Genomic DNA, 25,919 nt, shown 5'->3' with positions numbered 1-25,919 from the left:
ATTTAAGGCTATGTCCCCTCGTGCTAGCCACCTCCATCCGCGGGAGAAGGCTCTCGCTGTCCACCCTATCTAACCCTCTGATCATTTTGTATGCCTCTATTAAGTCACCTCTTAACCTTCTTCTCTCTAACGAAAACAACCTCAAGTCCATCAGCCTTTCCTCATAAGATTTTCCCTCCATACCAGGCAACATCCTGGTAAATCTCCTCTGCACCCGTTCCAAAGCTTCCACGTCCTTCCTATAATGAGGCGACCAGAACTGTACGCAATACTCCAAATGCGGCCGTACTAGAGTTTTGTACAACTGCAACATGACCTCATGGCTCCGGAACTCAATCCCTCTACCAATAAAGGCCAACACACCATAGGCCTTCTTCACAACTCTATCAACCTGGGTGGCAACTTTCAGGGATCTATGTACATGGACACCGAGATCCCTCTGCTCATCCACACTACCAAGAATTTTACCATTAGCCAAATATTCCGCATTCCTGTTATTCTTTCCAAAGTGAATCACCTCACACTTCTCCACATTAAACTCCATTTGCCACCTCTCAGCCCAGCTCTGCAGCTTTATGTCCCTCTGTAACCTGCAACATCCTTCCGCACTGTCTACAACTCCACCGACTTTAGTGTCGTCTGCAAATTTACTCACCCATCCTTCTGCGCCCTCCTCTAGGTCATTTATAAAAATGACAAACAGCAACGGCCCCAGAACAGATCCTTGTGGTACGCCACTCGTAACTGAACTCCATTCTGAACATTTCCCATCAACTACCACTCTCTGTCTTCTTTCAACTAGCCAATTTCTGATCCACATCTCTAAATCACCCTCAATTCCCAGCCTCTGTATTTTCTGCAATAGCCGACCGTGGGGAACCTTATCAAACGCTTTACTGAAATCCATATACACCACATCAACTGCTCTACCCTCGTCTATCTGTTCAGTCACCTTCTCAAAGAACTCGATAAGGTTTGTGAGGCATGACCTACCCTTCACAAAACCATGCTGACTATCCCTAATCATATTATTCCTATCTAGATGATTATAAATCGTATCTTTTATAATCCTCTCCAAGACTTTACCCACCACAGACGTTAGGCTCACCGGCCTATAGTTACCGGGGTTATCTCTACTCCCCTTCTTGAACAAAGGGACCACATTTGCTATCCTCCAGTCCTCTGGCACTATTCCTGTAGCCAATGATGACCTAAAAATCAAAGCCAAAGGCTCAGCAATCTCTTCCCTGGCTTCCCAGAGAATCCTAGGATAAATCCCATCAGGCCCCGGGGACTTATCTATTTTCACCTTGTCCAGAATTGCCAACACTTCTTCCCTACGCACCTCAATGCCATCTATTCTAATAGCGTGGGTCTCAGCATTCTCCTCCACAATATTATCTTTTTCTTGAGTGAATACTGACGAAAAGTATTCATTTAGTATCTCGCTTATCTCCTCAGCCTCCACACACAACTTCCCACCACTGTCCTTGACTGGCCCTACTCTTACCCTAGTCATTCTTTTATTCCTGACATACCTATAGAAAGCTTTTGGGTTTTCCTTGATCCTACCTGCCAAAGACTTCTCATGTCCCCTCCTTGCTCGTCTCAGCTCTCTCTTTAGATCCTTCCTCGCTTCCTTGTAACTATCAAGCACCCCAACTGAAACTTCACGCCTCATCTTCACATAGGCCTCCTTCTTCCTCTTAACAAGAGATTCCACTTCTTTGGTAAACCACGGTTCCCTCGCTCGACCCCTTCCTCCCTGCCTGACTGGTACGTACTTATCAAGAACATGCAATAGCTGTTCCTTGAACAAGCTCCACATATCCAGTGTGCCCAACCCTTGCAGCCTACTTCTCCAACCAACACATCCTAAGTCATGTCTAATGGCATCATAATTGCCCTTCCCCCAGCTATAACTCTTGCCCTGCGGGGTATACTTATCCCTTTCCATCACTAACGTAAAGGTCACCGAATTGTGGTCACTGTTTCCAAAGTGCTCACCTACCTCCAGATCTAACACCTGGCCTGGTTCATTACCCAAAACCAAATCCAATGTGGCCTCGCCTCTTGTTGGCCTGTCAACATATTGTGTCAGGAAACCCTCCTGCACACATTGTACAAAGAACGACCCATCTAATGTACTCGAACTATATCTTTTCCAGTCAATATTTGGAAAGTTAAAGTCTCCCATAACAACTACCCTGTTACTTTCGCTCTTTTCCAGAATCATCTTCGCCATCCTTTCCTCTACATCCCTAGAACTATTAGGTGGCCTATAGAAAACTCCCAACAGGGTGACCTCTCCTTTCCTGTTTCTAACCTCAGCCCATACTACCTCGGAAGAAGAGTCCCCATCTAGCATCCTTTCCGCCACCGTAATACTGTCCTTGACTAGCAGCGCCACACCTCCCCCTCTTTTGCCCCCTTCTCTGAGCTTACTAAAACACCTAAACCCCGGAACCTGCAACAACCATTCCTGTCCCTGCTCTATCCATGTCTCTGAAATGGCCACAACATCGAAGTCCCAGGTACCAACCCATGCTGCCAGTTCCCCTACCTTATTTCGTATACTCCTGGCATTGAAGTAGACACACTTCAAACCACCTACCTGAACACTGGCACCCTCCTGCGAAGTCAAATCTGTGCTCCTGACCTCTATACTCTCAATCTCCCTTACCCCAAAACTACAATCCAGGTTCCCATGCTCCTGCTGAATTAGTTTAAACCCCCCCAAAGAGCACTAACAAATCTCCCCCCCAGGATATTGGTGCCCCTCAGGTTCAGATGTAGACCATCCTGTCTATAGAGATCCCACCTTCCCCAGAAAGAGCCCCAGTTATCCAGAAATCTGAATCCCTCCCGCCTGCACCATCCATGTAGCCACGTGTTTAATTGCTCTCTCTCCCTATTCCTCATCTCACTATCACGTGGCACGGGCAACAACCCAGAGATAACAACTCTGTTTGTTCTCGCTCTGAGCTTCCATCCTAGCTCCCTAAAGGCCTGCCTGACATCCTTGTCCCCTTTCCTACCTATGTCGTTAGTGCCAATGTGGACTACGACTTGGGGCTGCTCCCCCTCCCCCTTAAGGACCCGGAAAACACGATCCGAGACATCACGTACCCTTGCACCTGGGAGGCAACATACCAAACGTGAGTCTCTCGCTCCCACAAAATCTCCTATCTGTTCCCCTGACTATTGAGTCCCCAATTACTAATGTTCTACTCCTTTCCCCCCTTCCCTTCTGAGCAACAGGGACAGACTCCGTGCCAGAGGCCCGTACCCCATGGCTTACCCCTGGTACGTCGTCCCCTCCACAAGTATCCAAAACCAGTGTAGATTTTTCTCATTAGCAGTAAGCTAGAGCAACTCTACCAGCTGCTTTTCCCTCAAAACCCAAACTGAACTGCCTGCTTCTGTCAAGCAACACACACCGATAAATGAAAAGAACCTTCTAACCAATGTCCCACCCTTAATCACTATCTTTATTGCAATGTGGCATGCTTTGAGATGATTAAACTTGAAATGCAAACAAATTATTTCACCCTCGGTATAACTATTTGATTCTGTAACATATATGAATAATTTATATCTCTAATTGATGTAGTTGCCTTCTCACCAGACTCCCTGGTTGTATTTATTAGCTTGGAGATGGATTATTCATTGTTCAACTTTTTTTCCACCATCAACTCTGACCTTGTAAGGCAGTCATTGCAAGTTAGCTATTAACTGTAACTAACTCCAAACTTGAATTGCATTCACTTCAGGATTGCTTATTTGTTACTCGGTCAGATGCCACCACTTTCTATTGTTGAAACTTTAATTTCTAAAACTGTAAGTTATATTATAAAGCATTATGAATTATTAACTAGATTTTCGGAACAGAAGGCACCACCTTTTCAAGGGGACTCTAAACATGATATTTTTTCAGAGCTATTTTACTGTATAAGGAAATTATATAATTGTACAAACCACTCATATTTTTACATAAGTAGTTTTAATCCTGCATGTTAAAAATATCAAAAATATTCAAAGGTTGTGGCAGATTGTGGAACAATCTGGTCAGTCGCAACTCACTAAACAGAGTTGTAATCTGTGAAATATGTCCTTCGCTTTTACCCTGAATTTCATGAAGTGGCTTAATGGATGGATCGAAATTTTAAGAGAACCTTTTAAAAATGATGTGCAATTAATATCCTATTTTCCAAATGCTCTTTATTCTTTCTAAAATGTATAGTCATAGACATTGATTGCCTTGTTGCTCTTCTTCATATGACCATGACTACTTCCTCAGATTATTTGACTCCAGAGGAATGCGTTGTGCAGATGGATCTGCATTTGGCAAAAAGTATTCATCAGAAGTGGAAGGAAACTATATTGGTTCGTACAATTTTTGTTCATCTTGGTCATAACTCTAACCTATTTTCTAGTTTGGAAGCCCTTAAGGTATGTTTTGATTCATTGTGATTAGTGTTTCCATGTGGAAGAGTTGATTTGAGTTTGAGAGGATGAATGCCCTTTTATTCCTATTGTGGTAATTTGTAACCCTCTGTTAAGTAGTCTTGCTTCTTATCGATTTGTTTTTAAAGATATGATTTATACATTGCAAAACTATTTTCATTAATATTACGATTACACTCGCATTTTTTTCAAGCAGGATGTGGTTTATACATTCCAAAACTATTTTCATTAATATTGACATTGTACTGTCACAATTTTTCAAAAAGTAATGTGTAATATAGATTGAAGAAAAATATATTAAGTTATTAAACTGCCTTGGTGAATACTCTTTTGCTGATGTATGCACTGAGCAGAGCAGACTCCTTTTTGCTGCAATATTTTGTCACTTCAAGCAACTTGTTGTGTGAAAAAGTGGTATTAAACTTAGAAATTCTATTTCCTTTTTCTCTGATTTTTTCCCATAAATTTAGAGTATCCAATTCATGCACATCTTTGGGTTGTGGGGGTGAGACCCACACAGACATGGGGGAGGATGTGCAAACTCCACATGGACAGTGACCCAGGGCCATGATTGAACCCATGTCCTCCTCAGTGCTAACCACTGCGCCACCATGCTGCCGTCTGATTTTTCTTTAGAGATGCAGCTTTCAATACAAAGATCGTAAAAGATTCTGTAACTATAATAATTTAATAAACTATCAGAACCTTCTAAAAAATAAAATTAAAATAATCTGTGACAGCCATTGAGAAAATTTATAAAATTAAATGCAGTACGATTAAAGCATAATTCTGCATCAAAGAAAATGGGAATTGGGCAGGGAAGTGAAATTGGAGGCCAAGGATCACCAATGATCTCATTAAATGGCAAAACAGACTGGCGAGGCTTACAGCCTATTCCTACTCCAATTTCTTAAGTTTTTATATTTTTATTTCAAGCATATATAATGTTGCACAGTTATATATGTGTAATTTTAAAGTTATTATGTTACCTTTTAATTAATTGTTTGATTAGTTTATCTTTCATCTTGTATGTAATTCTTTTCTTCTCCAGGAACGAAAAAAACAGGAATCTCTGTCATACCAGCTCCTTTTGGAAGGTAATAAATATTGTTAATGCCTTGACTGAAATCCTAATTTTTTTTACAAGAGCTTTTCATTCTTATGAATATGAAGATCACACACAATAACTAAGAAAGAAGAAGAATATTATGGTGGTTCTGGTAAATGGGCTGGCAACTCAGTTTGTAACTTCAAATCTAATTATTGCAAATTGTGAAATTGAATTAAATGGATCTGGTAATTTGTGGATAGCACCCGAAATCTGATGAATTGATATAGAAACAAATTCACTCGTGCTTTCAGGAGCCCACCATTCCTTCCTCTTGAGCACTGCTAGTATAAGCTGTTCCTCTTTGTCAGCATCCTTTCATCTATATAAGATCAGTGCACTTTTATTGATGGCTGAAGATTCCGAGCATGAGATGCCGGTTCTGCCACAGGTTCTGCACATGCAATGTTTAACAGGTGTTGTTTGGGGTTCTTTTTAGTTTTGACAGCTGTTGCCAAGCTTCTGCAACTGGCTTTCGGTGTCCCACTGGTTGTCTGGTTCCAGCTACCTTGCTGTACAGAAAATATTTATGATTTCATCTGCCTTCCATCCTGCAAACGTGCCTAAGCCAGAAAAGTCATCTCTGCTTGATGAGTGCTAATGTACTCTGCAGTTTTCGTCGTTCTGCTAGAACTAGTTGATTCCAGATGTGGACACAGGACCTAATTATGAGTGGAAAGAAGGTAGTAGCTGCTATTGACTTTAAGGCAGTATTCTACTGTGTTTAGCACCAAGCAGCCTTGGCAAAACTGATTAGAGTCAAAGAGAAGCTGTGACCCCACACCCAATATCATGTTTGTTTGTGATAAATCATCACAGTCCGAGAACATAACTAAGCATTTCTAAAGAAAGCATTCACCACCGATATTTAATTATTTTATTAATGTTGTTCTTTCCATCACTCAGGAAGGTAGACCATGGACAGGCCAGGCGCTGCACTTTACAAACTTCCAAATCTCTCTCTCTCTCTCTCTCTCTCTCTCTCTCTCTCTCTCTCTCTCTCTCTCTCTCTCTCTCTTTCCCCCCCCCCCCCCCCCCCCCCCATACTTGCTTTCAAACCCGCCGGTGGGGTCCATAAAAATTCGCCTATTACCAGAATTTTATTAATGTTCTTCTTTCCATCACACAATTGTGTTTTTTTGTTTTTTTTTTTGCTGATCCCAAAGTTTTAAATTCTAGCTACAGCTTCTCTGGTAATGGGCAATTTTTTATGGGCCCCACTGCTGGGTTTGAAGGTTGGTTGGGGGGTGTTTTGGAAGTTTGTAAAATGCAGAGCCTGGCGTGCCCACTGTCTACCTACCGTCCCATGTTGTCTCCCGTTTTTTTGGACGATCAAGTATTGGGTGGCTTTTAATTGATAGCCACTTAAGTGACTCATTCCACCCCGGTAATATTCTGCCCCAGAAAACCATATCACCTCGTTGCCCCCCCTTACCAGGGGTTACCAGCCAGGCTCTGATATTTCTCTGGAATTACCCGAAGTCAAGACTACATTAGCTTCTCTGGAGGATACTTGTAGTTCAGCAGTGGCCACTACTGGGACGACTACAATGCTGCCGGCCATTTGGATTCCTCCCCAGATATAGATATATGTCTCATCCTTAACCAATTAATGCTAATCGATTGTGGAGCAGCTGGTATCGCCAGGGAAATCTTCCCCATTGATTCTTTGGGTAATGGGTTGGGAAACTCCTGCCATCCAAAAAATCCTGCCCAACATTTACGAGGCTCAATTTCTAATTTTTGGGTTGTTCTACAGCACCTGCTCATACAGTGAAATTGGTTAGAAGGAAAAGTTACCATGACACTGGGTAAAAGTGGATTGATTATGTCCTCCACTTGAGATGGTGCCTGGTCTCCAATTTTCTGCCCTTACAGCAGGAGAGTAAGGATTAGGTACTTATTTGTGGAGTGTGAACCTTCTGTTCCACATCAGAACTTCATGAGGAACAGTTCCAGGTCACATTCTTTGTGATAAGTTTCAGAACTCTATTACATAGCATGAATTAGAAGCTTAAAAAATTGTAACATTTCCTTTTTAGGCAGTAATGTGTCTGAGAATTTGAAGTGGGATCTTGAGGATGAAGTGAAGAAGGAAGAGAAGGATATGTCAATGTTGAAATATGATGAGAAGAAGCCAAAGAAAAAGGATTGGATCAAAAATGCCACTTTATCTGACGCATTGACTGCGAAGACGCATGTGGTGGAAGGCTTTCCGTTTATGGACCATTGGAGTACTCAAATTCCTACCGTGTCATTAAGGGATATCATGTCTGAGGAGATGAAGTTTCAGACAAAACAAGACCAGGTATATATACTTCTGCATGCCTGTTCAGCTAGTTTATTACTTTTACCACTTATGTTGCGTTTGGTGTTACTATACAGCAGAGATAAGCTTTATTTATAACTTTGATTGATAAAATACATTAATTTAGGAATATGAGACTTGCTCTCATATTGTCTGAATTTTGTTTCCGATTCTGTCATGTCAGAACATCTTTTTGGGTTTCAGAAATGAGCTGTTTTTAGAAAATATAAATTTAGAGTACCCAATTATTTATTTTTTCCATGATGTGGAGATGCCGGCGTTGGACTGGGGTGAGCACAGTAAGAAGTCTTCCAACACCAGGTTAAAGTCCAACATGTTCGTTTCAAACACTAGCTCACCTGAGGAAGGAGCAGTGGGCTAGTGTTTGAAAGCTAATGTTTGAAACGAACATGTTGGACTTTAACCTGGTGTTGGAAGACTTCTTACTGTTATTTTTTCCAATTAAGGGGCAATTTAGCGTGGCCAGTTCACCTACCCAGCACATCTTTGGGTTGTGGGATGAAACCCACGCAAACACTGGGAGAATATACAAACTCCACACAGACAGTAACCTGGGGCCGGGATCGAATCTGGGTCCTCAGTGCCATGAGGCAGCAGTCCTAACTACTGTGCCACCGTGCCCAAAAATGCACAGTTGATAGCGTATTGATAGCAGTTGATAGTGTAAACGTTCCATTACTGAACTGCAGAATTACAAAGTGTTGAGTATAATGCACAACAAAGCTTGTCACTACCCAACCTAAACTGTTCTTGTATGGCTAGGATAGTGGCAGCCACTCCAAAAGATGTGGATTGACTAGGTCGAGCAATTTTTCTCCTCCGTTCTTGATTTTAAACATTAGAAACTCCTTTATTTTCAATTCCTTGTTACTTGGTATGTTATTTACAGTTTCCTGCCACTAGAATCTGCTGCTTTGGTATGCAGGTCTTCAGTACTGCAGCGAGGGCATTGTCAACACCTATGGCTTTTGCTGTGGCCTTTTGCTGTGGTTAGCGCACTCGGCTACTTCTTAATGTTGAGTGGGGTGATCACTTTCTTTGATCATTCCACACCTCTCTTTCAGGTGTTGCTGCAAACCCACTTGAGTCTCTGTCTCTCCTGCCCTCCGAAATGGCAAGTCACCTAAAAGCAGTATGATTTACACTGGCAGTTCACCTTCTATTTTAAAATGAAGTCCAAATTGATCCTACCAACTGACATATTACATCTGAATCTCCCCGTGTTATTTGAGAGGAGAACAACATTTTTTTTCCTTTTAATTTCTTTTTATGGGATAGCTTTTTAGGGCAAAATTTTTAAAATTTATTATGTAGAGATATTCTTCTCAATCAAATATCTTCATGACCGACTTCAATCTTTTTGATTAAGCGCCATATATTCAAAACCTATTAGTGTCTCTGCTGGGATATCTTAGAAATTTCTTCCCCAACTGCTTTCAATAGCACCGGAACAACTCTGGTCTCTTGCAATAGCAGAACCTCTGACACATCATGAAAAACAGCATGAAAGATCTAGGGCTGGATTTTCCGATTCTGGGGCTATGCCCCCACGCCAGCGTTCAAACGGTGTCGTTTTACGTCAGAACAAATGACGTAAAACGGCCACCCATTCCCCGTTTTACTGGGGGCTATCATGCCGGCAGCGTAGAGCACCCGACTCTAGCTGCCGATATGGCCTGCAGAATTTCCGGGTCTGTGGCCGCATTTGTGCACGGCAGCGGCCGCACCGTGCTACATGGCAGAGGTCGCTCACGGACCCGACCCGCAAAATAGTGGCTCCCCTTTGGCCGGCTTGCATGCCGGGACCCGCCCCTCCCCCACAGTGTCCCCAGCCCCTAATAAAAGCCCCCCTCCCCGACTCGCGGATCGGCCCTCCCCCGACTGGCGGCACAGTTGCCACGCTGAATTCCCGACGGGTGAGGCCATACACGACCAACACCGTCGAGAACTCAGCCAGTCAGGGGCCGAGCATCGGAGGGGGGGGGGTCTCAGGCAATGTCCTGATGCCTCGATACGTCGCGTGGCGTACTCTGTGAGTGCGCCGCTTTGGAGGGGGTGGAGCATCGCAAAAGCGGCGCCGCCCCCGATTTGGTCAGGAACTGTGATTCTGCGGCCTATTGCATCATGATTTCGGCGTCGGCAACCGGAGAATCCAGCCTCTATTGTTTAATAATCTCCCTCCATGTTTGAACAATTTTATATTGAACTGTACCGGAACTGTATGTGAACAATTGATATTTTTGGGTAATGAGTAGAAATGAGAGGTGTTATAAGGTCCTGAAAGAATTGCTCTGTTATTTATCATGTATATGTACGATAATCGGAAAAAGATTTGTTTATGGTGTAAGAAGAGCAAGTTATACCAACCCTTTTGACATGCAGTATACTGCATATTATGGAATTCGATTCTTCTTTAAAATTTACTGTACTGACAAGATGTATCCAATGAGAACAAAATAATTGTTAAACGCAGCCTATCTTGATTTTCTGTTTATCTCGTGTAGTCCATGATGAGATCTCTCTTATCCACAAAAGACTTTGCAACTAAGTTGAAGGAAAAATACCTCCTGGAGATGTTTCCGGGTATTGATAAGCACTTTATCATGGATATGTATAAAGACAACAAGTGAGTTTCAATCAAAGTTTCATTTGGCGATTATTGTAATTGTTAATTTTGTTTTAGGTGTTTACTGTGTGAGATCATGCTTTCAAGATATTTTAAATGCTGGGGGAGGATTTATCGTTTGGGAGACTATGGGCACGATCTACTGGCCACGTTGCGCTCTTGCTTGAGCGCAAAGTGGCCAGTAGATGGCAGGAGAGGCTTCACGTAGGCTTCCAGGCAGTCTTCGCGCCTTTTGGGATCTACCCAAGTCCCGTGAGGCGTCGGAATTGGAATCACGTCAAAACGAATGTGACCAAAAGGCGCGCACCTAAGTAGGGTTTAAACCCTCTACCCGGCCTTCTGGAATCTACCAGCCTCCCCAGCGAGGCTGCAGACGGGTGCCGTTCAGTACTGGTCCACACAAACGTTGACCAGGTGTAATGGCACCCGGGGGTATTCTGGGCCACAGGAGACCCCTGAGTGGTCAGGGACAGTGCAGGGTTGCCCCCTGCCACCATCCCTGGAACACAGCCACCTTGGTATTTCCCAGCTGGCATCTTGGCACTGCCACCCTGGCACAGCCAAGCTGGCAGAAACACTTCCAGGGCAGCAGTGCAAACTGCGTGGGTGCCAGGGTGGCACTACCAAGGTCAGGGCCCGAGGGGGTCCATGCGCATTAAAGGAGGATAAAGGGTGGGGGTGCATGTCAGCTAAGTAGAAGCCTCTGGGGGTTTGGTGGTGGGGGGGGGGGGGGGGGGGGGGGGGGGGTGATGGGTAGTGGTCCCGGGTGGGAGGGCTGTAAGGGGCGAGGGGGGGGCCTAAAGAAGGGGGACCCCATAGCTGGGTTTCCTCAGTTGGGGTGGGCAGAGTGTGGGGTAGTGGCCATTTGTGTGGGGAGTGACATTGCCTATGGGTGGGGCACCAAAATGGCGGCCTGATTTCTGAGTTCGGCTCCCGGGTGCTGAAAAAATTCTAAGGAGGGCAGCAGGATTCTCCATCCGGCCAATGGGGTTTCCCGTTGTGGGCAGCCTAACGCCATTGGGAAATCCACGGGCGTGGGTGCACTGCCGGTACAACGGAGAATCCCGCCAGTGGAGAATCCAACCCAAAGTGTGGGCTAAACTGGTGAGAAACTCCTCAGGGTCCAGAAAAGTGACTAAGTGTTGTATGATAGCGGTGGGGAATTCGACAGCAAAGCCAGCGGGAAACTCCCTGTATAACCTGCCACAAATGAACTTAGAAATATTTTCAGTAAATTCCGCTCTATGTTCTCCCACCGAAAGTGAATCGTTTTGCTTCACGCTGAGCGATGCCCAGGAGCGATTCCCTCTCCCTTACAATGCAAATTTATGCATGGCTGGGAGCTCAAGGGATTCCATTCCGAATCCCGTTATCGGGTCCACATGGGCATTGCTGGGTTAACCCCCACGGCACGTTGGCATGAGAGTGACCCCATCCCCCACCAGAGACCACTCCCCCTCTCTTCCCCCCCACTTCCCATACCAGAGACGCCCCCCCCTCCCCCCCCCCTCTCCTCCCCCCCCCCTCTCCTCCCCCCCCCCCCCCCCCCCCTCCTCCCCCCAATCAGTCACCCTTGCCTGGAAGCTAAAGGGTGACTGCCTTAGAAAGAGGTATAGAAAGCAGCAGCTATTAGTTCAGTGGAAGCCAAAACCACATCACAAAACAAAACCCCTTCAGATCCTTTGATCCGTGAGGCTTCTATTCACTTTTAACACAAAATGGCGTATAGTGGGCTGCAGTTTGTTCTCTGTAATAGCTTCCAGACAGCCAGGTGTCTGGATTGTTTATTTTAAGTTCCCTTCACGCTTAAATGCATCTCAAGTATCCTGCTGTGAACAATGTTTAAAAAACATATAGCTATGATTGACAGCTCCTGACCACAGAAAATGCAGTTAAGTGCTTTCTGTCGAGAAAAAGAGGAAGTGAAAGCACTTAACTCATCAATCCCGGGCGGGATTCTCCATTGGCTAACGCCAAAATCGCGAAATGTGACTTGGTGGACAATAGGTTCTGATGCCGAAATTGCGGCGGACGCCGATTTGACGACAAATCGTTATTCTTCGTCATCTCGACAGCACCACCAGTGTGGTTTGGAATGCACGTGCAGTAAACACCGTTTGCATGTCATTATCGGGCCCGACCCGGTATTTTTCGGGCCAGCGAGATGCTCCGTCTCTGATGGGCTATGTTCCCGATGGCGCGGTTCACGTTTGCTTTTAAAAATTATGAAACTGGCGCCATGGCTGCTGAGGGAGAGAGAGGGGTTATGGAAGGTGTTCAACATTGCCATAGTTTTCTCACAGCTGTGCCACTTGCTAGGAAGGGGGGGTGCCGGTGCTCATAGCGAGGGGGTGGCCCCGAGGAGGCCTGTGTGGACAGACATGGAACATCTTGCCGCAACTGGCAAGGCAGCCATGTCACTGTGCATGCCACCAACAGCCCACCATGAACTTAGGGCCATGGGGGCCCTCTGACCCCAGCTGACCCATCAGTGGGATAGGCGCGTTCCAGCGCAACCAGTGCCATTTTGCTGGCTGGGATGAGTGTGTGTGGGGTTAGTTTTTTAAAAATTTATTTTCGAGTACCCAATTCTTTTTTTTTTTCCAACTAAGGGGCAATTTAGCGTGGCCAATTCACCGACCGTGCACATCTTTTTGGGTTGTGGGAGTGAGACCCACTCAGACACAGGGAGAACGTGCAAACTCCACACAGACAGTGACTCGAGGCCGGAATTGAACCCGGGTCCTCGGTGCCGTGAGGCAGCAGTGCTAATCACTGCGCTACCATGCTGCCAGGTGTGTGGGGATTGTAATGTGTGTACCCGGCTGTAGCTTGTCAACCTCCTGAGTGTCAATAATGGACCCGGCGAATGCCAAACCGCTTTTTGTTGGAATCTATTGTGTTCCATGTGGTGCGGGTGCTAGCCCCTCCACAGTCGTTGAGTTGATCCAGGTTCAACGGCAGTTTTGCTATCGTGAAAGTCCACGAATTTTGCTCCGATTTCAACACTTTGCCGCAGGAAGGGAGAATCCAGCCCCCTTTGTTTTGTCTGAAGCAAGATTTTCTGCTGCTTCCAGAACTCCGTTACTGGTGGCGGACAGCAGAGAATACCAGCCCTGCAGTTTATAATCTTGAATATTCAAAACTTGAATGTTTTATTCAGCAATCTTTAGTTTACACTTTCTTTGGTTTCAAATTCTCTTTCCTTGTCCAGTCCAAAACACAGGCTACCCAAAGATTTGAAGTTCATTGTTGGGTAGGTAACTATTTGAATGGGAATGAAATCCCAAACCTAATATAAATATTTAGTACCATATCTAATGATCCACAATAAATTAGAGCACACGAGTTCAAAGAGTTTTAAGAAGTTTGCAATGTCAGCAAATTCCTTGTGAATTGTTACGTTTATCTTTCAACTTAGTTATAAAGGTCTGAATCTATAATTAACAGACTTTCACTTGTGTATATACGGCTCCCTCATTTTCACTATCTATTTATTCGTCCTCTGCCGCTCCCCCTATCCTGGTACCCATCCCTTTGCCCAACAAACAAAACCTGTTCATTTTTCTTGTTTTTGGTTGGTTCCCTTAGAACCCACCGATAATTCTCAAGATGCCGTTGCCATTTAATTACAAAAGAACTAAGAACAGGAGTAGGCCACTGCTTCTCACGCCTGCTCCGCTATTCAATAAGACCATGGCTGATCTTTTTGTGGACTCGGCTCCACTTATCCGTGCGCTCACTGTAACCTTATATTCCCTTACCATTCAAAAATCTATCTGCCTTTGCCTTAAAAAGATTTAACGACGTAGCCTCAACTGCACCACTGGCGGGAATTCCACAGATTCACGACGCTTTGGGTGAAGAAGTTCCTCCTCAACTCTGTCTTAAATCTGCTCCCCCTTATTTTGGGACTATGCCCTCTAGTTCTAGTTTCACCCACCAGGGGAAACAATTTCCCTGCTTCTATCCTATCTATTTCCTTCACAATTTTATATGTTTCTATAAGATACACCCTCATTCTTCTAAATATCAATGAGTATAGTCCCAAGCTACTGCGTCTCTCCTCATAAGCTAATCCTCACAACTCCGGAATCATTGTTGGCCAGATGCATTCACTGCCCAGTTTCAATGTGACTTGTCAATGTAAATGTTATCTTCTCCTCAGATACTGTTTCCATTGCTCTCAAAACTGCTGTCAGCACTCTATTCCGAAGAAAAACCCATCCTTGAATTTTCCATTTTTGGAAACGACTACCCTCTTTAATCTTCCATTCTCCAAAGACCATATCCTGTTCCCCATAACTCACTATTTGAGCCTCCTGAACCTGTCTTGTTTAGTAATTGGTTTTCCACCTTTTTGATATTGGTGAGGGTGATGATTCCTTAGGGGAGTGCAGCCAGAGCCAAGTCAATGGCACAGTGAGTGACTCAGCTGTCCAGGAGAGGAAGCAAAGTGGAAGAGCAAAAGTAATGGGGGGCTTTATAATCAGGGGATCAGACAGGCGTTGCTGCAGCAGTAAATGTGCCTCCAGGTTGATGTGTAGCTTCCCTGGTCCCAGGGTGAAGGATGTCACAGAGAAGATGCAAGGCATTCTTTTGGGGGAGGGTAAACAGCTAGAAATCGTGGTCCACATTGGTACCAATGTGACAGAAGTAGGAAGAGGAATGAGGACCTGAAAGCAGATTTTAGGGAGTCAAGACGGAAATTTAAAAAGCAGCAATCTCAGGATCACTTGCAGTGTCATGTGCTCATGAGCAGAGGAATCGGAAGATTGAATGATTGAAGACGTGGTTGGAGAATTGGTTTAGAAAGGAGGACATCCGTTTCCTGAGGCATTGGAACTGATTTTGGGACAGGTGGGACTAGTACAAGATGGATTGGTGCACCTTAACAGGATTGGGACTAATATCCACGCAGAGAGATTTGCTAGTTCTGTTGGGGGGGGGTTTAAACTAACTTGTCAGGGAGATGGGAACCTGAAATGTAGCTCAAATTGGAAGGAAGTAGAGCTGGTAACGGGAAGTAGAAAAATAGCGAATTAAATATCCTCAACTAGACTTAGAATACAAAAGATTGTCAAAAAGACAAAGTTAAGGGCATTCGACCTGAATACATGCAGCATTCGCAACAAGGCTGATGATTTAAAGGCACAAATGGATGTAAATGGGTATGATCTAATTGCCATTACGGAAACATTGCTACAGGGTGACTAAGACTGGGAACTGAATATTCAAGATTACTTATCATGTAGGAAGAAAAGGAAAAGGAGGTGGTGTTGCGCTGCTAATAATGGATGGGATTAGTACATTAGTAAGGGCTGATTTCCCTTTCAAAGAAGAAAATGTGGAATCTGTTTGGGTGGAGCTAAGAAACAGCATGGAGCAGCAAACATTGCAGTTATTATTGATAAGGTGCCAAACAGTAGAGGTAATGTGAGGCATGGTATTGATCTGGAGATTAAGGAAGCATGTAACATGGATAATACAGTAATCATGAGTGACTTCAATCTGCAAATAGACTGTAAACCTAATGAGTACTGATGCTGTGGAGGAGTGTGCTCGGAAGGTTTTCTTTAGCAGTACCACAGTTGGGGAGGGGGAGCCATTCCACTGGCTGGGGGGACATCAGAGGGGGAAGGGGGGACTGGCGGGGAGTGGTCCGGGGTGGTGAGGAGGGTTACAGGGGTACGGGCATCGGCGTGCGCATGGGTGGCCATTGACCCAGAAAATCCCCAGCCGTTTCTGTCGGGAACACCGGTGGTTTTACGTGGCGCGGCTGCTAGCCCCCGTCCGGGCGGAGCATGGGTGCGGGGGTGGTACCAACTTGTTCATCGTAAGACTAGACACTTCCATTGGACATAGCTTCAAAATTGGAGAATCCAGCCCTTTATGTCTGTTTTCACTGAGGAGGATATAAGGAATCTCCCTGAATTAGAGATCCAAGGGTCTAAGAAGAATAAGGAATTGAATGAAATTTGTAAGAAGGCTGTATTAGGGTAAATAATGGTACTGAAAGCTGATAAGTCTCCAGGACCCGATATTCGACATTCCAGTAGTAGTGAGATAGCAAAAGAGTTAATGGATGCATTGGTGATCATTTTCTGAAAGTCTATGGGTGCGATTCTCTGGAAAAATTTCTAATTTAATTTGTGGTGCGTTTTTCAGGGAGTTTCCCTGGCGAGTTCCCCAGCGCTATTCAATGACACTTAGTCACTTTTTTGGGCTATGGGGCGTTTCTAACTGGTTTAACCCACGCTTAGAATTTTTTTTATCACTAGGGAGTTGAACTTTGATTTGGGCCGCCATTTTGAAAGGGTGCCCCAATCTCTAAGTCAGGGGTGGGAAAACTTTTCCGTGCAAGGGCCACATTCAGAAATTCACAATTTTAAAGGGCCGCATAGTATATTAAGTAAAATAATTAATATTTAAAATAGCCAAAATAAAAGGTTTTTAAAGAAAAAAAAGCAATTAATTTCTATTAATTAATATTTTAAAGTAGAAACTTTACATGAAACACATTTATTTGAAAAACAAAGTAACTCAGTTTAAAGAAAAAGAAGCAATTAATTTTTATTAATTAATATTTTAAAGTAGAAACTTCACATGAAACACATGTTGTGCCGAGCAATGATCACCCTACTCAAGTCAACGTATCCACCCTATACCAGTGACCCAACAGTCCCCCCCATTAACCTTAAAATAAAAAAATAAATGTAAAAAATTTTTTAAAAAAAAAATGTTTAAAAAAAAATTTTTTTTTTTTTTTTTTTTTTTTAATGACTTGATCTTGGTGGGCCGCATAAAGACCTTTGGCGGGCCGCATGCGGCCCACGGGCCGTAGTTTGCCCACCCCTGCTCTAAGTAAACTTGTGGGTCTCTCCCCCCCCCCCCCCCCCGCCACCTTTGGGCAATGTCACCCCCCACACACATGGGCACTACCGCACACCCACCAAGTGAAGACACCCTGCTATGGGATCCCTGGGACCCCCCCTCTTCAGACCCTCCCAAGTCCCCTTACAGCACCCCTCTCTTCCAGGACCTCCATCCGTCTCACCCTCTAACCTCCCGGAGGCCCTTATCTGCCCTGCACTTGTTCCTCTTTCCCCCCCCCCTCATTTCCTGGGCATGACCCCTTGGGCCCTGATCTTTGGCAAAGCCACCTGGGCACCCAGGCAGTGCTCCTGCTGGCTTGGCCATACCACCTGGGCACCTTGGCAGTGCCAGAGTAGCAGTGCCAAGGTGCTCATGTTCCGTGGGAAGGGTCAGGGAGCCACCCTGCAGTTACCTTGACCACCCAGGGGTCTCCGATGGCCCAGGAGTCCCCTACGGGTACCGTTCCCCCTGGTCCACGCTGTGTGGACCAGTGCTGAATGGCACCCAGCTGTAGCTTGCCTGAGGGTGGGTGGAAAATTTGGTCCCGGCGCTTTTAGGCGGAGTTCCAACTCCGACGTTGCGCAGGACCTGGGGGAATCCCGCGAGGCACGGAGGCTGTTGGGAGGTCTGCTGGAGGCTTCTCCCAGGATTCTCCTGCTGCTTTGTGCACTCGCTTGAGCGCAACATGGCAAGAGAATCGTGCCCTAGAAATTTTGAAATGGTTCCTGCAGATTGGAAGTATGAAATGTCACCCTGCTATTTAAGAAGGGAGGAGGAGGGAAAATGGGGAGCTACAGACTTGTTAGCCCAACATAAAACTCTGGAACCTTTTGTTAAGGATTTGGTAAATGGGCACTTTGATGATGATAATCTGACTAGGCATTGTTGACATTGATTTGTGAATGAGAAATCATGTTTAACAAACATGTTGGGAGTTTTCTGAGGATGTTACTAACAGAAGTGTACTTGGATTTTCGGAAGGCTTTTGATAAAAGTCCCCCACAAGAGGTTTCTAGACCAAATTAAACCATGTGCGATAGGAGGTAATATATAGGCATGTATTAATGATTGGTGAGCAGGCAGAAAACATGAGTAGAAATAAACAGGCTGTGACTTGTGGAATACCACAAGGATCAGGACTTGGGGCCCCACCTGTTAGCAATATATAATGATCAATGAGTTTCATGTAGGGACCAAATGTAATATTTCCAAGTTGATGGATGACACAAAGTTAACTGTGGTGAGGAAGATGCAAAGCAGCTTGAAGAACATTTGGACAGACAATGGGCAAGAACATGGCAGATGGAAAATAATGTGGAAAAATGTGAGGTTATCCACTTTGGTAATAAGAACAGTTTGCAGAGTATTTCTTAAATGGTGAGAGATTAAAAGTATGGATGTACAAAGGGACCTCGGTGTTCTTGTTAATAGTTCACTGAAAGCTAACATGCAGATGCAGAAAGAATTTAAGAAGCCTTTATTACAAGAGGATTGGGGTACTGAAGTCTTGCTTCAATTGTGTAGAACCTTGGTTAGACTGCACCTGGAGCACTTTTTGCAGTTTTGCTCCCCATACCTTTTCAATGATATTATTTCCATAGAGGGTGTGCAGCAAAGGTTCACCAGTATTATGCCATCCTCCCAGTCATTGTCCAGCTTGCTTGGTTCCATGTTTACATACCTGGTCATACCTAGAGCAGCTCCAAAAATGGCTTTTCTTTCACACTCTTCACCAATACCTTGGTAGACCCCAACAATCTCCACTTCTTCATTTGCATGCTGCTTTTTGCTTACATAATCTACAGGGAGGTCTGTTTCTAACCACAGAGTGATGACATCCATCTTTAATACTGTACTCCATTTGCCACTGTGTTTTGGACAGCTTGTTCAACATATCCAATCTTGAATGAACCACAATTTCCTCCATATTAATAGTTGAAAGACATTTGGCATTTTATTTGGTCCTGAGTTGAACTTCAGATCTCCTATCCTCTCCATCATAAAGACTGCCTAATTACACCACTTTTAACATCTGCCTACACCCATGTCAGCCGATCTGCTGCTGCCTTTTATTATCTTAGTCAATTATTTGAATACTCTTCTGATTGGCTCATCCCCTCAACCCTCTAAACTTCATCTCTTCCAAAATCTATATTGCCTGGATGGCATCCAACACCATATCTTGCCTACCCGTCGTATTTGTCCTGGACCTTGCATCCATTTATATTTTTGTTGACACCTGTGAAAATCTTTAAAGGTGCTGAATAAATGCAAATTCCTGTTTCTGGAGTTCTCATACAGTTGGTTTTCTTTAACTTTTGTTTTTTTTTACTTTAGCTATTCCTTTGAGCAGACGGAACAGTTTTTGAAGTCTGTATTTGATTGTGATCTAGAGGCAACAAAATCCATTAAAATTCATGAAAGTGTTCAGCAAAATGAACCAACTGTGGGCAGAAATAAAAAGGTAAACCCTGTATTGAAACTTCGTGAAATCGCTATTGAGAGCATTGAATACAGTAGACACCTGGGGCGGGATTCTCCAATCCCCCACGCCAGGTCGGAGAATCCCCAGGGGGGCGGCGTGAATCCCGCCCCGATGCCGGCTGCCATATTCTCTGGCGCTGGTTTTCGGGTGGGGACGGGGATTACGCCGCAATGGTCGGGGGCTGTTGGCAGCGGCCCCCCTGGCAATTCTCCGGGCCCCGATCGGTTACTGGCCAGTTCTGCCAGCGTGAATTGGACATGGTCCCACACGGCGGGACCCGTCTAGTAGGCCGGCTGGTGTGGTCCTGGGTGGGCGCCGGGGGATCCGACCCTGGTGGTGGGGGGGCACAGTGGCCTGGCCCGCGATCGGGGCCCACCAATCTGTGGGCAGGCCTGTGCCATGGGGGCACTCCTTCCTTCCGCGACGGCCTCTGTAGGGCTCCGCCATGGCCGGCGCGGAGAAGATACCCCCCTACGCATGCGCTAGAATGCGCTGGCCGGTCTGCGCATGTGCGGGACCACGGTGGCGGTTCTGCGCATGTGCTAACTTGCGCCTGCCCTTCGGCGGCAGTTGGCGCAGCACCAACCCCTCAGCTGCCGGCCTAGCCCCCAGAAGATTCCGCAACTTCTGGTCGGCCCGATGACGGAGTGGTTTGCGCCACTTTTTACTCCGGCGTTGGGCCATCGCGGGGATTTGAGAGAATCCTGTCTCAGATATCTGAAATGTGAGCCATATAGGGCATAGCTGGTGGTGTTCCTTTTTACTAGTCATGTTCATTAAAGCAGATGCTTGTGGCTTGTGCAGATGCTTGTGGCTTGTGTTCTCTCCTGGCATGTAGAGACTGGTGGTCGGAGCAACTGTGAAAGTCTATTGGAAGTGACCTTCAGCATATAACCAAGAACAAAGCTCTGTCCTGGAAGTGGTTGGTAGAATGGACAGGCAGCAGCTGCAGTTGCCCCTGTTATGGGTATCCACAATATTTAACGGTGGCTTGAAAGCTTCACAGACAACAAGCCCCTCAACCACCCGATCCCCGACCTGCAATGCTTCAGCCCCCGACCAGGCCCAACCCCCTTTAAGTCCCCCCCCCTCCCGGTGCCCTTGAGCTGCATACCCGAAAATGGAAATAGCTACTCACCACCTCGGATCTCAGGAGTATTCAGCATCTTGTAGCGTATGTCTGCAAATTTTGCTAAGAATGTATGGAAACATTGTTTTCAAGTTGTGGGAATTGATGCTGCTGTCGGATTTATCAATTATCTTTGTCATTTGTTTTTGTTTTAGGTTGTGATGTACAAAGACTTTAAGGAATTAGATGATGAGCGTACGTTTCAGGATGCAGAGTTCCCAGATTACGAAGACTTTAGAGCTGAAGCAGTTTTGCATCGTCGCAAGCAGCAGGAGTGCTTCAGTAAGGCAGCAGAAGCTCATCGAAGGGACATGAAACCAGTGGCTGTTTTTTATGCACAGCAGGTGAGCATACTAAAAAGCCATAATAATGATGCTGAGTAATTAGCTGATATTGACTTCTTCCGGGTTTTGGCCAAGGGTAATATCATGACCGGCACAGGCTTGGAGGGCCGAAGAGCCTGTTCCTGTGCTATATTGTTTTTTGTACTTTGTTTGGCCACCTGCAAGTTAACCAAACAGTAACACCAACATCTGTGCAAATGAATTGGACGGTTTCAGCACACAAATGCTGCCTGTTTAGAGGTTCTGCTTGAGTGGAAAACTCAAACAGCAGATATTCTTGGAGGGAAAATAGAAAACCACAAAAGATTTATCTTACTAGAGTTGCACAGTGATAACAAGACAAAATACAGCTGTTGGATTATTTTGTTCTGATAATTCTCCAGATTTTTCTTGTTTATGCTGTATTGTCAAATTATGCGGCTGCAAGCAAAAAAAATGATACATGTTCACTGTGGTTATGCCATCTGTTAAATCGGTACTCTCGCCTTATTGCACTGTGTGTGATTTGAAACTGCGTCACTAGCTGAGCCACTTTAAGCTCTGAAATTAATGCACCAGATACCATTGTGTTGTCAGTAATTAATATGGGGGTTATTTGTTATATGGTGGTCTGATGGTGGAGGCTCTGGTTGTGATGGTGGAGACTTCTAACTTGTGCCCTGTCGATAGATAGTGGACAGGATTTGGGAAGTCAGGAGGTGAGTTACCCACTGCAGGATTCCTAGCCTCTGACCTGCTCTTGTAGCCGCAGTACTTGTATGGCTAGTTCAATTTACTGGTCAATGGTAACCCCCTGGATGTTGATAGTGGGGATTCAACGATGGTAATACCATTGAGTATCAGGAAGCGATGGTTAGGTTTTCTCTTGTTGAGGATGCTCATTGCCTGACACTTGTGTCCTCCAACAACCGCAGCCATCTTCCTTTATGCTACTTTGTGCCAGATATAACTCCAACCAGCAGAGCGTTCCCCCTGATTCCCCCATTGGTTCCAGTTTTGCTTGGGGTCTTTGATGTCATTCACTGTCAGATGTGGCCTTAATGTCAAGGGCAGTCACTCTCACCTCACCTCTAGAGTTCAGCTCATTTGTCCATGTTTGAACCAAGGCAGTAATGAGGTCAGGAGCTGAGTGATTCTGGTGGAACTCAAACTGAGCGTCAGTGAGCAGGTTGTTGCTCAGCAAGGGCCACTTGATAGCACTGTTAATGACCCCTTCCGTCATTTCACTGATGATCACAGTTAGTTCTGGAACACAAGTATTCAATATTATTGCCGGAAGAATATCACGGCTCTCATAGCTTTTGCAGTATCCAGTGCCTTTAGCCATTTCTTGATAACGTGTGGAGTGATTTTAATTGACCACAGACTGCCATCTATGAGGCTGGAGGAGGTCAGAGGAGGCCGAGAAGGGTCACCCAGAACACTTAACAGGCAATAACATACATTTGAATTGTAATTGGGCAGTACGGTAGCATAGTGGTTAGCACAGTTGATTCACAGCTCCAGGGTCCCATTTTCAATTCCTGGCTTGGGTCACTGTCTGTGCGGAGTCTGCGCGTTCTCCCCGTGTCTGCATGGGTTTCTTCCGGGTGCTCCGGTTTCCTCCCACAGTCCAAAGATGTGCAGATTGGGTGGATTGGCCATGATAAATTGTCCTTAGTGTCCATAAAAGGTTAGCTGGGGTTACTGGGCTATGATGGAGGTGTGGGCTTAAGTAGGCTACTCTTCCCAAGAGCCGGTGCAGACTCGGTGGGCCGAATGGCCTACTTCTGCACTGCAAATTCCATGAAATTCTATCTATGAATCACTATCTGGTAATATATAGAAATCCACAGAACACTGTCCCACCAACAACACTCAAATGAATGACCAGATTGCTTTTTTGGGGATGATATTGGTTGAGGGATGAATTGACTGTGGGACGTATTGGCCAGTGCACCTGGAGAATTTCCCGAGATCTTTAATATCCATCTCAGAAAACCAAGACCTTGATTTAAAGAAAGCAGCTGTGTCAGTGCAGCAGTCCAGAAGTACTGCACTGACACATCAACCTTGGTAATGTGCTCAGGAGTGTAGCTTGAATCTACTGACTCGGAAACAAGAATTGCACTGAGCCAGGTGTGACATCTATTTGACTGCTCTGTTAACATTTCCCAAAAAGATCTTTTGTTATTTTTAAACTTCATTCCCTTGCCCAATGTTTGCAAATTGATTGTAATATTCCACATTTACCTATTCCATACTCTTATATTTTGTATGCTTCCATGAAATGACTGCAGGCACCTTTTTCAGGCTCAGAAGTCAGTTTCTACTACCTTCCTTCACAAATCATACTCTTGTACTATGGATCAGCCTTGTGGTTCTTCCTGCACCATCTCCAATGCTTGAATATCTCTTTGCTTCCTGGTGATCAGAAGAGTACAAGGTACTCTGGACACAGGATACTTTGTAAAGCTTGATCCTGACATCCTCCAATTTGCATTCTTCTCCAGTTCAGTTACTGTACCTTTTGGGTTTTAACTGCTTATCTTCATTGGTTGGATGGATTAGTTTGGATATATTAACCATCAAATTGGATATATCAACCATCATATTGACAACATTTCTTGGATCGCTTTCAATTTCATGCTTAGTGTTTTCAAAACCATTCATGGTGTCCATGTGAGCTGAATTGTGATGCCTACCACCATCATGGCTGGCATCAGCTACCTCAGCACAGACCAAAGATTGAAACATGGACATTTCAAAGTCTTAAATACTTTATCATCACACCATGCATTCACCAAAGAAGTATCAGGGAAGGATCCAAGCATTTTGAACAGAATGGACAGAATTTTCGGATCCTGCGAAGATGAGAAAAGTGACACTGATAGGGTCTGGAAATAACACGGGCAGAGACATGCTGTTTTCCCAACCCCATTCCTGGAACCAGCCATTTTGGCAGAGGCAGATTTAGACGCGGGGTGGGCAGTCCGTTAAACCCATGAAATGCCTGCATAAGGGCAGTTAAAGGAGGCCAACTGGGATTTTTCAGCCTGCTTTGAGGGTCCTGATGCAGGGGAGGAAGAAAGAGGAAGAATAATTTAACTGCCAGGAGGTTTCTAGCAGCTACCTTTTCACAAGTTGGAAGGTCTTTGATTGCCCTCCAGCTTTACAAGTCCACTTGCCGCTCTTGGTTGGACAGGGAACCTGTGTCCATGCCAATTAAAGGGGTGCCCTGGTCAAAGCCCCAGGTCAGTGATTGTCTTCCGGGGGGCAGATTTGGGATTGAAACAGTCCTGACTCCTGTTTCCTGTCCGCAAGATGAAAATTCAGCCCAATGTGTTTTAACTTAAATGAGAAAATGCAAGTTACTTTCTACTATAAATAAATTTCATAATCGTGTTCCTCTTGTGCCGCCTACACAATTCTGAAGAGTATTCAGAAAGTTGAGTAGTGAGACTGTGTCTTTGAAAGCTGTGTTACGTTTACTGGAATTGCACCAATCAATCCTTTGATGCTAAAAGTATTATTTTACTTGGTTAAAAATGTATTAATTTAACTGTGTCTGCCATGTTATGTTTTGAATTTTAATATCAAGTACTTTTAAAGGGTCACCTTCATGGAGAGAAGATGAAAGAAGCAAACTACAGAGCTGCTGCAAACATTTTGAAACGAGTGAATGTATCATTGCTTCCACAAAATGTTTTAGACCTGCATGGCCTTCATGTGGAAGAAGCCCAGTACCACCTGGAAAATGTGCTACTTGATAAGATTAATGGTAGGTCACTGGTAATGCATGTGGTCAAGAAATTATTGAGAACCAACTTCTGAAAGAGGAAGAAACTGTTATTCTCCTTGTCTCTGTCTATTTATCATTGCTCTTTTCAGACTTCTGTTATGATCAAGTGAGGAGAGGTAGGGTGGCTCCTCTCTTTTCCCACTCCTCATATGACCACAAATGTAAAAGGATATGCTTGCCTTTTCGGTAACATAAGAACTAGGAGGACAGCACAGTGGCGCAGTGGGTTAGCCCTGTTGCCTCACAGCGCCAAGGTCCCAGTTTCGGTCCCGGCTCTGCGTCACTGCCCCTGTGGAGTTTTCACATTCTCCCCGTGTTTGCATGGGTTTCGACCCCACAACCCAAAGATGTGCAGGCTAGGTGGATTGGCCACACTAAATTGCCCCTTCACTGGAAAAAATGAATTGGGAACTCTAAATTTATTTTTAAAAACATAAGAACTAGGAGCAGGAGTAGGCCATCTGGCCCCTCCACCCTGCTCCGACATTCAATAAGATCATGGCTGATCCTTTTGTGGATGCAGCTCCACTTACCCGCCCACTCACCGTAACCTTTTATTGTTCAAGAATCTATCTACCTTTGCCTTAAAAACATTTACCAAGGTAGCCTCAACTACATCACGGCACAGAATTCCACAGATTCAAAATTTTTTGGGTGAAGAAGTTCCTCCTCAACTCAGTCCTAAATCTACTGCTTTAAAAAGTACTTGATATTAAAATTCAAAACATAACATGGCAGACACAGTTAAATTAATAAATTTTTTACCAAGTAAAA

At 44.8% G+C, this 25,919-nt stretch overlaps 1 protein-coding gene across 3 annotated transcripts in view; it reads left to right on the top strand.

Annotated features, from left to right (window-relative positions):
* n4bp2 (NEDD4 binding protein 2) overlaps nucleotides 1-25,919 on the top strand; it is a 116,074-nt gene that overhangs the window by 70,882 nt on the left and 19,273 nt on the right. For all 3 annotated transcript variants that reach the window (XM_038791379.1, XM_038791377.1, XM_038791378.1), the window contains 7 exons: nucleotides 4,301-4,386; nucleotides 5,519-5,564; nucleotides 7,618-7,883; nucleotides 10,409-10,530; nucleotides 19,744-19,870; nucleotides 21,176-21,364; nucleotides 24,956-25,124. In XM_038791379.1, coding sequence (XP_038647307.1) covers nucleotides 4,301-4,386; nucleotides 5,519-5,564; nucleotides 7,618-7,883; nucleotides 10,409-10,530; nucleotides 19,744-19,870; nucleotides 21,176-21,364; nucleotides 24,956-25,124 — 1,005 coding nt within the window. The remainder of the gene's footprint in view (nucleotides 1-4,300; nucleotides 4,387-5,518; nucleotides 5,565-7,617; nucleotides 7,884-10,408; nucleotides 10,531-19,743; nucleotides 19,871-21,175; nucleotides 21,365-24,955; nucleotides 25,125-25,919) is intronic.

Source organism: Scyliorhinus canicula, chromosome 3 (genome assembly GCF_902713615.1).
Source record: "Scyliorhinus canicula chromosome 3, sScyCan1.1, whole genome shotgun sequence".
Taxonomy (NCBI): domain Eukaryota; kingdom Metazoa; phylum Chordata; class Chondrichthyes; order Carcharhiniformes; family Scyliorhinidae; genus Scyliorhinus; species Scyliorhinus canicula.
The sequence above is the reverse complement of the archived record's forward strand: the minus strand, read 5'-3'. Positions and strand labels throughout refer to the sequence as shown.